At 48.6% G+C, this 17,545-nt stretch overlaps 1 protein-coding gene across 3 annotated transcripts in view; it reads left to right on the plus strand.

The window, feature by feature from the left end:
- Positions 1 to 213: 213 nt before the first annotated feature.
- CFAP70 (cilia and flagella associated protein 70) overlaps positions 214 to 17,545 on the plus strand; it is a 71,113-nt gene continuing 53,781 nt past the window's right edge. For all 3 annotated transcript variants that reach the window (XM_073648570.1, XM_073648571.1, XM_073648572.1), the window contains exons 1-9: positions 214 to 369; positions 3,414 to 3,501; positions 6,765 to 6,951; positions 7,071 to 7,169; positions 7,325 to 7,404; positions 7,736 to 7,912; positions 8,007 to 8,189; positions 8,263 to 8,357; positions 8,458 to 8,557. In XM_073648570.1, the coding sequence (XP_073504671.1) occupies positions 3,424 to 3,501; positions 6,765 to 6,951; positions 7,071 to 7,169; positions 7,325 to 7,404; positions 7,736 to 7,912; positions 8,007 to 8,189; positions 8,263 to 8,357; positions 8,458 to 8,557 (999 nt within the window). In that variant the 5' untranslated portion in view covers positions 214 to 369; positions 3,414 to 3,423. The remainder of the gene's footprint in view (positions 370 to 3,413; positions 3,502 to 6,764; positions 6,952 to 7,070; positions 7,170 to 7,324; positions 7,405 to 7,735; positions 7,913 to 8,006; positions 8,190 to 8,262; positions 8,358 to 8,457; positions 8,558 to 17,545) is intronic.

Raw genomic sequence — 17,545 nt, forward strand, 5'->3', positions numbered from 1 at the left:
CCCCTCATTATTATCAGATCCCCCATTGTTATCAGAGAGCCCCCATTATTATCAGACAGTAGACGGTTATCATTACACATCTGAGCGACCCTCATATAATTCCAGACTACAAGTCCCAGAACGCTCCACCGTGATCCTGGAGGAGGAGGCATTATGGGTAATGTAGTTTCAGGCGGAGCGGCCTCCTGCTGAGTGAAAAGAAATATCCAGTCACCTAGCAACGAGCTGTGCGGCCCCGAAGGATGCTGGGAGAGTGAAACTCGTTGCTAGGAGACCAGGAACGCTGAACTGTAGAGAGACGGTGATCTACAAATCCGGTAACCGAGCCGCCTGTACCCGAGAGAACGGGGAGTCTACCGGGACCGGGAGGTGAGATATATGGAGATGTGTGTACAATACTGGTATCACAGCACAACTGGTGTACTGTGGGGGAGGGGAGGAGACAGCCATTATCATACCCCAGAGCTGCACTCACTATTCTGCTGGTGCAGTCACTGTGTACATACATTACATTACTGATCCTGAGTTACATCCTGTATTATACTCCAGAGCTGCACTCACTATTCTGCTGGGGCAGTCACTGTGTACATACATTACATTACTGATCCTGAGTTACATCCTGTATTATACTCCAGAGCTGCACTCACTATTCTGCTGGTGCAGTCACTGTGTACATACATTACATTACTGATCCTGTATTATACTCCAGAGCTGCACTCACTATTCTGCTGGTGCAGTCACTGTGTACATACATTACATTACTGATCCTGAGTTACCTCCTGTATTATACTCCAGAGCTGCACTCACTATTCTGCTGGAGCAGTCACTGTGTACATACATTACATTACTGATCCTGAGTTACATCCTGTATTATACTCCAGAGCTGCACTCGCTATTCTGCTGGTGCAGTCACTGTGTACATACATTACATTACTGATCCTGTATTATACTCCAGAGCTGCACTCACTATTCTGCTGGTGCAGTCACTGTGTACATACATTACATTACTGATCCTGAGTTACATCCTGTATTATACTCCAGAGCTGCACTCACTATTCTGCTGGTGCAGTCACTGTGTACATACATTACATTACTGATCCTGAGTTACCTCCTGTATTATACTCCAGAGCTGCACTCACTATTCTGCTGGTGCAGTCACTGTGTACATACATTACATTATTGATCCTGTACTGATCCTGAGTTACACCCTGTGTTATACCCCAGAGCTGCACTCACTATTCTGCTGGTGCAGTCACTGTGTACATACATTACATTACTGATCCTGAGTTACATCCTGTATTATACCCCAGAGCTGCACTCACTATTCTGCTGGTGCAGTCACTGTGTACATACATTACATTACTGATCCTGAGTTACATCCTGTATTATACCCCAGAGCTGCACTCACTATTCTGCTGGTGCAGTCACTGTGTACACACATTACATTACTGATCCTGAGTTACATCCTGTATTATACTCCAGAGCTGCACTCACTATTCTGCTGGTGCAGACACTGTGTACATACATTACATTACTGATCCTGAGTTACATCCTGTATTATACTCCAGAGCTGCACTCACTATTCTGCTGGTACAGTCACTGTGTACATACATTACATTACTGATCCTGTACTGATCCTGAGTTACATCCTGTATTATACTCCAGAGCTGCACTCACTATTCTGCTGGTGCAGTCACTGTGTACGTACATTACATTACTGATCCTGAGTTACCTCTTGTATTATACTCCAGAGCTGCACTCGCTATTCTGCTGGTGCAGTCACTGTGTACATACATTACATTACTGATCCTGAGTTACATCCTGTATTATACTCCAGAGCTGCACTCAATATTCTGCTGGTGCAGACACTGTGTACATACATTACATTACTGATCCTGTACTGATCCTGAGTTACATCCTGCATTATACTCCAGAGCTGCACACACTATTCTGCTGGTGCAGTCACTGTGTACATACATTACATTACTGATCCTGAGTTACATCCTGTATTATACTCCAGAGCTGCACTCAATATTCTGCTGGTGCAGACACTGTGTACATACATTACATTACTGATCCTGTACTGATCCTGAGTTACATCCTGTATTATACCCCAGAGCTGCGCTCACTATTCTGCTGGTGCAGTCACTGTGTACATACATTACATTACTGATCCTGAGTTACATCCTGTATTATACTCCAGAGCTGCACTCACTATTCTGCTGGTGCAGTCACCTGTGTACATACATTACATTACTGATCCTGAGTTACATCCTGTATTATACTCCAGAGCTGCACTCAATATTCTGCTGGTGCAGTCACTGTGTACATACATTACATTACTGATCCTGAGTTACATCCTGTATTATACTCCAGAGCTGCACTCAATATTCTGCTGGTGCAGTCACTGTGTACATACATTACATTACTGATCCTGAGTTACATCCTGTATTATACTCCAGAGCTGCTCTCAATATTCTGCTGGTGCAGACACTGTGTACATACATTACATTACTGATCCTGAGTTACATCCTGTATTATACTGCAGAGCTGCACTCACTATTCTGCTGGTGCAGTCACTGTGTACATACATTACATTACTGATCCTGTACTGATCCTGAGTTACATCCTGCATTATACTCCAGAGCTGCACTCACTATTCTGCAGTCACCTGTGTACATACATTACATTACTGGTCCTGAGTTACATCCTGTATTATACTCCAGAGCTGCACTCACTATTCTGCTGGTGCAATCACTGTGTACATACATTACATTACTGATCCTGTACTGATCCTGAGTTACATCCTGTATTATACTGCAGAGCAGCACTCACTATTCTGCTGGTGCAGTCACTGTGTACATACATTACATTACTGATCCTGTACTGATCCTGAGTTACATCCTGTATTACACTCCAGAGCTGCACTCACTATTCTGCTGGTGCAGTCACTGTGTACATACATTACATTACTGATCCTGAGTTACATCCTGTATTATACTCCAGAGCTGCACTCACTATTCTGCTGGTGCAGTCACTGAGTACATACATTACATTTGTGCAGTAATCATCCTGGCTCTTTGCTGCCGTCTAGTGGTTCTCAGTGCACAGTACAGATCAGGATGCACTGATGGTCTGGGAGGTGCAGCCCTCCGCACATGTTCTATCTGGTGCCCCCCGCTGTGTCGCTGCACCATGACAATATTATGCACGTTCCTTATTAGTGGGGTTCGTCTGGTTGTAGGATCTATAATAGGGGATTAGAGAGTCGCTGACATTAGGGGTCTCTGGTTATGTAACCTCAGGCTGTGTCCTCGCCCCTCTATCCCCGCTCTTAATTAGGTGACGCCTGTTAATAAGTCGGTGGTGACCCTGGTAATGGGGCGCACGTCCCTCCTCTCATCTCTCCTCAGACCTGTAGCTATGGAGACGGCGGTGGAAGACGTGAAGCCTCGGCCCCCCGCACCAGTGCACATCACGGTCCTCAGAGCACATGATCTGGTAACACCTCTGTATAGCACCTCGCCTGATCAGCGCCTGTCGCCTGTTAACCCTTCGCTGCGCCGGCAGATTCATATCTCGCCGTTGAAATCATGGACTGAATGAATAAACGCCTCCTGGTGCCGGGAGCGCGAGACGCAGGCAGGGTGGACTTTATTGTAACATGCTGAGGGCATAGCTGGAGTATCCGGGTCAGACCTGATAACATGTCGTGCCCCCCAGCCCACTACCACCTGCTCCTGTCAGGGGCACGGCCAGAAACCGCCATGGCGGGAGTGTCCACCAGTCATTGTGGCCACGTCTGATTGTCATATTTCTAGTGACTTTTGGTGGTTTGGGGATTAATTCATTTTCATTCATGGTGGTCTGGAGTACAGAAAAGGTTAATGAAAGTATGCCTGGTGGTCTGTGGTTCACGAAGCGTTAGTAGTTATATCCCTGGTGGTCTAGGGTACAGAAAGGGTTAATGGTAATATCCCTGGTGGTCTAGGGTACAGAAAGGGTTAATGGTAATATCCCTGGTGGTCTAGGGTGCAGAAAGGGTTAATGGTAGTATCCCTGGTGGTCTAGGGTGCAGAAAGGGTTAATGGTAGTATCCCTGGTGGTCTAGGGTACAGAAAGGGTTAATGGTAATACCCCTGGTGGTCTAGGGTACAGAAAGGGTTAATGGTAGTATCCCTGGTGGTCTAGAGTCAACAAAAGGTTAATGGTACTATCCCTGGTGGTCTAGGGTACAGAAAGGGTTAATGGTAATGTCATTGGTGGTCTAAAGTACATATACCTGGTGATTCAAAGAGGTTTAATAGTAATTTCCCTGGTGGTCTAGGGTTAACAAAGGTTTAATGGTAATATCCGTGGTGTATAGGGTGCATAAAGGGTAATAGCCATGGTGGTCTAGTGTTAGCAAAGAGTTAATGGTAATTTCCCTGGTGGTCTAGAGCAGGGTTCCCCAACTCCAGTCCTCAAGGCCCACCAACAGGTCATGTTTTCAGGATTTCCTTAGTATTACACAGGTGATGGAAATATTGCCTGTGCAGGTGATGCAATTATCACCTGTGTAATACTAAGGAAATCCTGAAAACATGACCTGTTGGTGGGCCTTGAGGACTGGAGTTGGGGAACCCTGGTCTAGAGTACATATTCTTGGTGGTCTAGGGTTCAGATAGGTTTAATGTTAATTTTCCTGATGGTCTTGGGTTAACTGAGGGTTAATACCAGGAGTGTCAATAGCGATTCCTCCTGGTCATCTTAGGTAGTGAAGGTGTAAGGTGACATCTCTGGTAGTTAAGGTGTTAATAATAATCTCCCTAGTGGTCTAGGGGGCTCAAGGGTTTCTAGTTATTGGGCCTGTTGCGGTTTTCGAACCCTTTACCCTGCTGAAGCGTGTAATAGTGATGTCCCTGGTGCTCCGGGCTATTGAAAGGGTCAACAGACCACCAGGGACATTATCAGTAACCCCTTCATTACCTCAAACCCACCAGGGACATTATCAGTTTCCTCTCCAAATCACACGTCACCGCTTGTGCACTTGACCCCATCCCATCCCACCTCCTCCCCAACCTCACCCCCCACTCATCTCATCTGTAACCCATCTCTTCAGCCTATCACTATCCTCTGGTACCTTCCCCTCTGCCTTCAAACATGCCACAAGCACGCCCATCCTCAAAAAGCCATCCTCAACCCAACCGCCCTGTCCAGCTACCGCCCCATATCACTGCTCCCATTTGCCTCCAGACTCCTTGAGAAACACGTTCACACTGAACTTTCCTCCCACCTCTCATCTAACTCTCTCTTCGACAACCGACAATCTGGCTTCCGCCCCCATCATTCCACCAAAACTGCCCTGACCAAAATCACCAATGACTTACCTACAGCCAAAGCTAACAGACAATTCTCTGTACTCCTCCTTCTTGACCTGTCCTCTGCCTTTGACACAGTTGACCACGGCCTCCTACTACAGATCCTCTCTTCCTTTGGCATCAAAGACCTCGCCCTATCCTGGACCTCCTCATACCTTTCTAACCGCACGTTTAGCGTCTCCCACTCCCACACTACCTCCGCACCCCGCCCCCTCTCTGTTGGAGTCCCTCAAGGCTCTGTCCTAGGACCACTACTTTTCTCCATCTATACCCTTGGCCTGGGACAGCTGATAAAATCCCATGGCTTCCAGTACCATCTGTACGCTGATGACACCCAGATCTACCTCTCTCGCCCAGATGTCACCTCTCTGCTGTCCAGAATCCCAGCATGTCTAGCAGCCATATCCTCCTTCTTCTCCTCCATCTACCTCAAGCTCAATGTGGACAAAACTGAACTCATCATCTTTCCCCCATCTCGCATATCTTCCTCACCTGATCTATCTATCACAATAAATGACATCACACTTTCCCCTGTACAGACAATCCGTGGCCTCGAGTAACCCTTGACTCTGCTCTGTCCTTCAAATCCCACATCCAAGCTCTCGCCACCTCCTGTCGCCTCAAGCTCAAAGATATTTCCAGAATCCGTCCTTTCCTCAACCCTCAATCTACTAAACTGCTTGTGCATGCCCTCATCATCTCCCGCTTCGACTACTGCAACACCCTCCTCTGTGGCCTCCCTGCTAACACTCTCGCACCCGTCCAATCCATCCTTAACTCTGCTGCACGACTCGTTCATCTCTCACCTCGCTAACTCCTCCGCAAATCCCTTCACTGGCTCCCATTCCCCCAGCGTATCCAGTTCAAACTACTAACACTGACCTACAAAGCCATCCATAACCTCTCTCCTCCGTACATCTCTGACCTAATCTCCCGATACATTCCCTCACGTAACCTCCGGTCCTCCCAAGGCCGCCTTCTCCCCTCCACACTCGGATCCTTCAGACAGAACCTGAAAACCCACGGCCTGCCATGACCCCGCAGTCTCCTCACCACCACCGGAGCTTCTGCAACCCCCCCAATTTACTGTCTCCTCCCTATTCCCGTAGAATGTAAGCCCCCAAGGGCAGGGTCCTCATCCCTCCGTACCAGTCTACCATTGTTAGTTTAATATAAGTGATATCTGTATCTGGTATGTAACCCCTTCCTGTGTACAGCACCATGGAATCAATGGCGCTATATAAATAATAATAATAATAATATCAGTTAACCCTTCATTACTCCAGGCCACCAGGGATGCTAGCCTTAACCCTCTATTGCTATTGAGTATTGCTATAAGAAAGGGTGGGATTTGGTCACCCCCGGGTGCCATGCTTTGCATTGAATGTGGTCTTTCTGGCACAGAGAGGGGTGAAGGCGGATGCCCCGGTCACCTATGTGAGGTCGGAGTTTAATAACACCCTCCTGGGAGACTCCCCCAAGCTGGAATCAGCCCCCGGTAACCCCACCGAGTACAGCTTCACTACGGGCTTCGACATCGGCGGTGACAGTCCTCACAGCCTGGACGACGTGGCACACAAACCCGTCCTATGTAAGTGGCCTGTGCCCGGCAGGGCCGCGGTATTATACATGGCATAGACGCCCCTGAGTGGCAGCCCCCGGTACTGCAGGCCGTGCACACAACACTCCCTGACCTCTCGTTTCCTATAGTGACCGTCATCGAGATCTTACCCAAGGAGAAGAAGCAGAAGGAGGAGAAGACGAGCGTCTTGGGGCAAAGTGCGGTGGATCTGCTGCCCTTACTGCGAGGTGAGGGGCATCTTACTTTTTGGGGGATGCCTTTAAAGGGTTGTCACCCGCTGACCCATACATCTCGGCAGGCTCCTGTCCATGGCTGCGGCGTGGAGGTGAGCAGCATCGCAGCGCCGCCCCTTTAATTCATTTTCCTTATTTCCTGTTTTTAGGTGAATGTAACTTTAAGGTGACCGTCCCCCTGCACCCGGTCCAGGGGTCTCCTCTGGAAACTGCACACTCAGATGCCAAGGTATGACTTTTGGGTGGTCTCGCACCTCTGCTTGCTGGCAGTACACTGGGATTGTCTTGTCCACATTCAGATCTGGTCTAATACTTCTCACGGCTGCAGGGTTGTTACTGTGTCACATGTCAGTATGTCTGCGCTGCCTATCTGCCGTACGTGTCCCAGTATGACCCCCGAGGCCAAGAGAGGGTCCGTGTGACCGCTGCCGGGCCCATGCGTGTCGGTGTAGTATAGTGGACCACGTGTCAGGGGTCCAGGATGTCGGACGGAGAGTTTCCATTCACTGACAGCCAGCAGATCCGCCTTCACGCCTCACCCGCATTTCTCTACTTTTCAGCCCCGCCTGGAGGTGGCAGTATCGGTCCCTGCGCCCTTATTCACCGAGCCACAGATAAGTCAGGGGAACCTGCTCCGAGTGACCATGGAAGCCGCATACTGCATCCCCGAGTCCTGGGCTCCCGGGGGGCCACAGTATAACTACGTAGCCAGTCTTCAGCTCCCGTCGGTGGGGGAGGTACGGTGTGCTGGGGGGTTCACATGGCCCCCGATGTGTGAGTATGGCCGCTGTGGATCACCTGACAGTGATCCTGCCCCCTACTGTCATCCAGAGAGATTGCACTCTGATCTTCTCCAATGGCGTCCTAAAAGGCGGAGGGGACAGCGAGCCGGTCTCCAGACGGAAGCGGTGGCCCCTGAGCGGCATCTCAGCCCCCGGAGCCCAGCATATCCCAGAATCCTTCATCCTCACAGGGGCCTATGAGGAGGAGGATGGAGAGATGAACCGGAAAGAGGTGAGGGGTCGATCCAGTATATGGGAGCTGATGGGCCGTACGATTGGCCACTGACCGCCACGTTTTACTGCAGGACAGGGAGTTCCGCACCGAAGCCGAGACCCTCAGAAAGCGGGTGACATGGGACACGGAGCGACGCTGCTACCTCGATCAGTCCGCGGTGACCAGGTGACCACAAGGTTCTCATATCACGGGGCTCTGGGTGTAAATCCGCCATATTATGTATCATGTGCCGCCTGCGGATCAGTACATTACTGCTTATTCACAGCCTACAGAAGCGGATAGCCGAGTGCCGGTACTGGCCGGTGGAGATAATGAGAGCACCATATTCCCCAGCCGGCAAATCTAAGCCAGGAAAGGCGGAAAAGGTAAGTGGCAGGAGCAGCGATTTTATATGTACATGAGCAGCCACCATTAGGGGGAGCTCCCTGTATACAGAGATACATGATAAGAACCTGTCTGCAGCCACCACTAGGGGGAGCTCCCTGTATACAGAGATACATGATAAGATCCTGTCTGTCGTCACCGCTAGGGGGAGCTCCCTGTATACAGAGACACATGATAAGATTCTATCTGCAGCCACCACTAGGGGAGCTCCCTGTATACAGAGATACATGATAAGATTCTGTCTGCAGCCACCACTAGGGGGAGCTCCCTGTATACAGAGATACATGATACGATTCTGTCTGCAGCCACCACTAGGGAGAGCTCCCTGTATACAGAGATACATGATAAGATTCTGTCTGCAGCCACCACTAGGAGGAGCTCCCTGTATACAGAGATACAGTACAGACCAAAAGTTTGGACACACCTTCTCATTTAAAGATTTTTCTGTATTTTCATGACTTTGAAAATTGTACATTCACACTGAAGGCATCAAAACTATGAATTAACACATGTGGAATTATATATTTATAAAAAAGTGTGAAACAGCTGAAAATATGTCTTATATTCTAGGTTCTCCAAAGTAGCCACCTTTTGCTTTGATGACTGCTTTGCACACTCTTGGCATTCTCTTGATGAGCTTCAAGAGGCAGTCACCTGAAATGGTTTTCACTTCACAGGTGTGCCCTGTCAGGTTTAATAAGTGGGATTTCTTGCCTTATAAATGGGGTTGGGACCATCAGTTGTGTTGTGCAGAAGTCAGGTGGATACACAGCTGATAGTCCTACTGAATAGACTGTTAGAATTTGTATTAAGGCGAGAAAAAAGCACCTAAGTAAAGAAAAACGATTGGCCATCATTACTTTAAGAAATGAAGGTCAGTCAGTCCAAAAAATTGGGAAAACTTTGAAAGTGTCCCCAAGTGCAGTTGCAAAAACCATCAAGCGCTGCCAAGAAACTGGCTCACATGAGGACCGCCCCAGGAAAGGAAGACCAAGAGTCACCTCTGCTTCTGAGGATAAGTTTATCCGAGTCACCAGCCTCAGAAATTGCAGGTTAACAGCAGCTCAGATTAGAGACCAGGTCAATGCCACACAGAGTTCTAGCAGCAGACACATCTCTTCAACAACTGTTAAAAGGAGACTTTGTGCAGCAGGCCTTCATGGTAAAATAGCTGCTAGGAAACCACTGCTAAGGACAGGCAACAAGCAGAAGAGACTTGTTTGGGCTAAAGAACACAAGGAATGGACATTAGACCAGTGGAAATCTGAGCTTTGGTCTGAGGAGTCCAAATTTGAGATCTTTGGTTCTAACCACCGTGTCTTTGTGCGACGCAGAAAAGGTGAATGGATGGACTCTACATGCCTGGTTCCCACCGTGAAGCATGGAGGAGGAGGTGTGATGGTGTCGGGGTGCTTTGCTGGTCACACTGTTGGGGATTTATTCAAAATTGAAGGCATACTGAACCAGCATGGCTACCACAGCATCTTGCAGCGGCTTGCTATTCCATCCAGTTTGCGTTTAGTTGGACCATCATTTATTTTTCAACAGGACAATGACCCCAAACACACCTCCAGGCTGTGTAAGGGCTATTTGACCAAGCAGGAGAGTGATGGGGTGCTACGCCAGATGACCTGGCCTCCACAGTCACCAGACCTGAACCCAATCAAGATGGTTTGGGGTGAGCTGGACCGCAGAGTGAAGGCAAAAGGGCCAACAAGTGCTAAGCATCTCTGGGAACGCCTTCAAGATTGTTGGAAGACCATTTCCGGTGACGACCTCTTGAAGCTCATCAAGAGAATGCCAAGAATGTGCAAAGCAATCATCAAAGCAAAAGGTGGCTACTTTGAAGAACCTAGAATATAAGACATATTTTCAGTTGTTTCACACTTTTTTGTTAAGTATATAATTCCACATGTGTTAATTCATAGTTTTGATGCCTTCAGTGTGAATGTACAATTTTCATAGTCAAGAAAATACAGAAAAATCTTTAAATGAGAAGGTGTGTCCAAACTTTTGGTCTGTACTGTACATGATGAGATTCTGTCTGCAGCCACCACTAGGGGGACCTCCCTCTATACAGAGATACATGATAAGATTCTGTCTACAGCTACCACTAGAAGGAGCTCCCTGTATACAGAGATACATGATAAGATTCTGTCTGCAGCCACCTCTAGGGGGAGCTCCCTGTATACAGAGATACATGATGAGATTCTGTCTGCAGCCACCACTAGGGGGAGCTCCCTGTATACAGAGATACATGATAAGATTCTGTCTGCAGCCACCACTAGGGGGAGCTCCCTGTATACAGAGATACATGATGAGATTCTGTCTGCAGCCACCACTAGGGGGAGCTCCCTCTATACAGAGATACATGATAAGATTCTGTCTACAGCTACCACTAGAAGGAGCTCCCTGTATACAGAGATACATGATAAGATCCTGTCTGCAACCACCACTAGGGGGAGCTCCCTGTATACAGAGATACATGATAAGATACTGTCTGCAGCCACCACTAGGGGGAGCTCCCTGTATACAGAGACACATGATAAGATTCTGTCTGCAGCCTCCACTAGGGGGACCTCCTTGTATACAGAGACACATGATAAGATCCTGTCTGCCGCCACCACTAGGGGGAGCTCCCTGTATACAGAGATACATGATGAGATTCTGTCTGCAGCCACCACTAGGGGGAGCTCCCTGTATACAGAGATACATGATAAGATACTGTCTGCAGCCACCACTAGGGGGAGCTCCCTGTAAGATCCTGTCTGCAACCACCACTAGGGGGAGCTCCCTGTATACAGAGATACATGATAAGATACTGTCTGCAGTCACCACTAGGGGGAGCTCCCTGTATACAGAGATACATGATAAGATACTGTCTGCAGCCACCACTAGGGGGAGCTCACTGTATACAGAGATACAGGATAAGATTCTGTCTGCAGTCACCACTAGTGGGAGCTCCCTGTATACAGAGACACATGATAAGATTCTGTCTGCAGCCACCACTAGGGGGAGCTCCCTGTATACAGAGACACATGATAAGATTCTGTCTGCAGCCACCACTAGGGGGAGCTTCCTGTATACAGAGATACATGATAAGATTCTGTCTGCAGCCACCACTAGGGGGAGCTTCCTGTATACAGAGATACATGATAAGATTCTGTCTGCAGCCACCACTAGGGGGAGCTTCCTGTATACAGAGATACATGATAAGATTTTGTCTGCAGTCACCACTAGGGGGAGCTCCCTGTATACAGAGATACATGATAAGATTCTGTCTGCAGCCACCACTAGGGGGAGCTCCCTGTATACAGAGATACATGATAAGATCCTGTCTGCAGCCTCCACTAGGGGGACCTCCTTGTATACAGAGACACATGATAAGATTCTGTCTGCAGCCACCACTAGGGGGAGCTCCCTGTATACAGAGATACATGATAAGATTTTGTCTGCAGTCACCACTAGGGGGAGCTCCCTGTATACAGAGATATATGATAAGATTCTGTCTGCAGCCACCACTAGGGGGAGCTTCCTGTATACAGAGATACATGATGAGATTCTGTCTGCAGTCACCACTAGGGGGAGCTCCCTGTATACAGAGATACATGATAAGATCCTGTCTGCAGCCTCCACTAGGGGGACCTCCCTCTATACAGAGATACATGATAAGATTCTGTCTATAGCTACCACTAGGGGGAGCTCCCTGTATACAGAGACACATGATAAGATTCTGTCTGCCGCCACCACTAGGGGGAGCTCCCTGTATACAGAGATACATGATGAGATTCTGTCTGCAGCCACCACTAGGGGGAGCTCCCTGTATACAGAGATACATGATAAGATACTGTCTGCAGCCACCACTAGGGGGAGCTCCCTGTAAGATCCTGTCTGCAACCACCACTAGGGGGAGCTCCCTGTATACAGAGATACATGATAAGATACTGTCTGCAGCCACCACTAGGGGGAGCTCCCTGTATACAGAGATACATGATAAGATACTGTCTGCAGCCACCACTAGGGGGAGCTCACTGTATACAAAGATAAAGGATAAGATTCTGTCTGCAGTCACCACTAGTGGGAGCTCCCTGTATACAGAGACACATGATAAGATTCTGTCTGCAGCCACCACTAGGGGGAGCTCCCTGTATACAGAGACACATGATAAGATTCTGTCTGCAGCCACCACTAGGGGGAGCTTCCTGTATACAGAGATACATGATAAGATTCTGTCTGCAGCCACCACTAGGGGGAGCTTCCTGTATACAGATATACATGATAAGATTCTGTCTGCAGCCACCACTAGGGGGAGCTTCCTGTATACAGAGATACATGATAAGATTTTGTCTGCAGTCACCACTAGGAGGAGCTCCTTGTATACAGAGATACATGATAATATTCTGTCTGCAGCCACCACTAGGGGGAGCTTCCTGTATACAGAGATACATGATAAGATTCTGTCTGCAGCCACCACTAGGGGGAGCTCCTGGTATACAGAGATACATGATAAGATCCTGTCTGCAGCCTCCACTAGGGGGACCTCCTTGTATACAGAGACACATGATAAGATTCTGTCTGCAGCCACCACTAGGGGGAGCTCCCTGTATACAGAGATACATGATGAGATTCTGTCTGCAGCCACCACTAGGGGGAGCTCCCTGTATACAGAGATACATGATAAGATCCTGTCTGCAGCCTCCACTAGGGGGACCTCCCTCTATACAGAGATACATGATAGGATCCTGTCTGCTGCCTCCACTAGGGGGAGCTCCCTGTATACAGAGATACATGATAAGATTCTGTCTGCAGCCACCACTAGGGGGAGCTTCCTGTATACAGAGACACATGATAAGATTCTGTCTGCAGCCACCACTAGGGGGAGCTCCCTGTATACAGAGATACATAATAAGATCCTGTCTGCTGCCTCCACTAGGGGGAGCTCCCTGTATACAGAGATACATGATAAGATTCTGTCTGCAGTCACCACTAGGGGGAGCTCCCTGTATACAGAGATACATGATAAGATCCTGTCTGCTGCCTCCACTAGGGGGAGCTCCCTGTATACAGAGATACATGATAAGATTCTGTCTGCAGCCACCACTAGGGGGAGCTCCCTGTATACAGAGATACATGATAAGATTCTGTCTGCAGCCACCACTAGGGGGAGCTCCCTCTATACAGAGATACATGATAAGATTCTGTCTGCAGCCACCACTAGGGGGAGCTCCCTGTATACAGAGATACATGATAAGATGCTGTCCGCAGCCACCACTAGGGGGAGCTCCCTGTATACAGAGATACATGATAAGATTCTGTCTGCTGCCTCCACTAGGGGGACCTCCCTGTATACAGAGATACATGATAAGATCCTGTCTGCTGCCTCCACTAGGGGGAGCTCTCTGTATACAGAGATACATGATAAGATTCTGTCTGCAGCCACCACTAGGGGGAACTCCCTCTATACAGAGATACATGATAAGATTCTGTCTGCAGCCACCACTAGGGGGAGCTCCCTGTATACAGAGATACATGATAAGATTCTGTCTGCAGCCACCACTAGGGGGAGCTTCCTGTATACAGAGATACATGATAAGATTCTTTTTGCAGCCACCACTAGGGGGAGCTCCCTGTATACAGAGATACATGATAAGATTCTGTCTGCAGCCACCACTAGGGGGAGCTCCCTGTATACAGAGATACATGATAAGATTCTGTCTGCAGCCACCACTAGGGGGAGCTCCCTGTATACAGAGATACATGATAAGATTTTGTCTGCAGTCACCACTAGGGGGAGCTCCCTGTATACAGAGACACATGATAAGATTCTGTCTGCAGCCACCACTAGGGGGAGTTCCCTGTATACAGAGATACATGATGAGATTCTGTCTGCAGCCACCACTAGGAGGAGCTCCCTCTATACAGAGATACATGATGAGATTCTGTCTGCAGCCACCACTAGGGGGAGCTCCCTCTATACAGAGATACATGATAAGATTCTGTCTACAGCTACCACTAGAAGGAGCTCCCTGTATACAGAGATACATGATAAGATCCTGTCTGCAACCACCACTAGGGGGAGCTCCCTGTATACAGAGATACATGATAAGATTCTGTCTACTGCCTCCACTAGGGGGAGCTCCCTGTATACAGAGATACATGATAAGATCCTGTCTGCTGCCTCCACTAGGGGGAGCTCTCTGTATACAGAGATACATGATAAGATTCTGTCTGCAGCCACCACTAGGGGGAACTCCCTCTATACAGAGATACATGATAAGATTCTGTCTGCAGCCACCACTAGGGGGAGCTCCCTGTATACAGAGATACATGATAAGATTCTGTCTGCAGCCACCACTAGGGGGAGCTTCCTGTATACAGAGATACATGATAAGATTCTTTTTGCAGCCACCACTAGGGGGAGCTCCCTGTATACAGAGATACATGATAAGATTCTGTCTGCAGCCACCACTAGGGGGAGCTCCCTGTATACAGAGACACATGATAAGATTCTGTCTGCAGCCACCACTAGGGGGAGCTCCCTGTATACAGAGATACATGATGAGATTCTGTCTGCAGCCACCACTAGGAGGAGCTCCCTCTATACAGAGATACATGATGAGATTCTGTCTGCAGCCACCACTAGGGGGAGCTCCCTCTATACAGAGATACATGATAAGATCCTGTCTGCAGCCACCACTAGGGGGAGCTCCCTCTATACAGAGATACATGATAAGATTCTGTCTACAGCTACCACTAGAAGGAGCTCCCTGTATACAGAGATACATGATAAGATCCTGTCTGCAACCACCACTAGGGGGAGCTCCCTGTATACAGAGATACATGATAAGATACTGTCTGCAGCCACCACTAGGGGGAGCTCCCTGTATACAGAGACACATGATAAGATTCTGTCTGCCGCCACCAATAGGGGGAGCTCCCTGTATACAGAGATACATGATGAGATTCTGTCTGCAGCCACCACTAGGGGGAGCTCCCTGTATACAGAGATACATGATAAGATACTGTCTGCAGCCACCACTAGGGGGAGCTCCCTGTAAGATCCTGTCTGCAACCACCACTAGGGGGAGCTCCCTGTATACAGAGATACATGATAAGATACTGTCTGCAGCCACCACCAGGGGGAGCTCCCTGTATACAGAGATACATGATAAGATACTGTCTGCAGCCACCACTAGGGGGAGCTCACTGTATACAGAGATACAGGATAAGATTCTGTCTGCAGTCACCACTAGTGGGAGCTCCCTGTATACAGAGACACATGATAAGATTCTGTCTGCAGCCACCATTAGGGGGAGCTCCCTGTATACAGAGACACATGATAAGATTCTGTCTGCAGCCACCACTAGGGGGAGCTTCCTGTATACAGAGATACATGATAAGATTCTGTCTGCAGCCACCACTAGGGGGAGCTTCCTGTATACAGAGATACATGATAAGATTCTGTCTGCAGCCACCACTAGGGGGAGCTTCCTGTATACAGAGATACATGATAAGATTCTGTCTGCAGCCACCACTAGGGGGAGCTTCCTGTATACAGAGATACATGATAAGATTTTGTCTGCAGTCACCACTAGGGGGAGCTCCCTGTATACAGAGATACATGATAAGATTCTGTCTGCAGCCACCACTAGGGGGAGCTTCCTGTATACAGAGATACATGATAAGATTCTGTCTGCAGCCACCACTAGGGGGAGCTCCCGGTATACAGAGATACATGATAAGATCCTGTCTGCAGCCTCCACTAGGGGGACCTCCTTGTATACAGAGACACATGATAAGATTCTGTCTGCAGCCACCACTAGGGGGAGCTCCCTGTATACAGAGATACATGATGAGATTCTGTCTGCAGCCACCATTAGGGGGAGCTCCCTGTATACAGAGATACATGATAAGATCCTGTCTGCAGCCTCCACTAGGGGGACCTCCCTCTATACAGAGATACATGATAGGATCCTGTCTGCTGCCTCCACTAGGGGGAGCTCCCTGTATACAGAGATACATGATAAGATTCTGTCTGCAGCCACCACTAGGGGGAGCTTCCTGTATACAGAGACACATGATAAGATTCTGTCTGCAGCCACCATTAGGGGGAGCTCCCTGTATACAGAGATACATGATAAGATCCTGTCTGCTGCCTTCACTAGGGGGAGCTCCCTGTATACAGAGACACATGATAAGATTCTGTCTGCAGTCACCACTAGGGGGAGCTCCCTGTATACAGAGATACATGATAAGATCCTGTCTGCTGCCTCCACTAGGGGGAGCTCCCTGTATACAGAGATACATCATAAGATTCTGTCTGCAGCCACCACTAGGGGGAGCTCCCTGTATACAGAGATACATGATAAGATTCTGTCTGCAGCCACCACTAGGGGGAGCTCCCTGTATACAGAGATACATGGTAAGATTCTGTCTGCAGCCACCACTAGGGGGAGCTCCCTGTATACAGAGATACATGATAAGATTCTGTCTGCAGTCACCACTAGGGTGAGCTCCCTGTATACAGAGATACATGATAAGATCCTGTCTGCTGCCTCCACTAGGGGGAGCTCCCTGTATACAGAGATACATGATAAGATTCTGTCTGCAGCCACCACTAGGGGGAGCTCCCTGTATACAGAGATACATGATAAGATTCTGTCTGCAGCCACCACTAGGGGAAGCTCCCTCTATACAGAGATACATGATAAGATTCTGTCTGCAGCCACCACTAGGGGGAGCTCCCTGTATACAGAGATACATGATAAGATTCTGTCTGCAGCCACCCCTAGGGGGAGCTCCCTGTATACAGAGATACATGATAAGATTCTTTTTGCAGCCACCACTAGGGGGAGCTCTCTGTATACAGAGATACATGATAAGATTCTGTCTGCAGCCACCACTAGGGGGAGCTCCCTGTATACAGAGATACATGATAAGATTCTGTCTGCAGCCACCACTAGGGGGAG

The sequence above is a fragment of the Phyllobates terribilis genome, unplaced genomic scaffold, assembly GCF_046119375.1.
Source record: "Phyllobates terribilis strain yellow unplaced genomic scaffold, ASM4611937v1 Scaffold_9__5_contigs__length_417890890, whole genome shotgun sequence".
NCBI lineage: Eukaryota > Metazoa > Chordata > Amphibia > Anura > Dendrobatidae > Phyllobates > Phyllobates terribilis.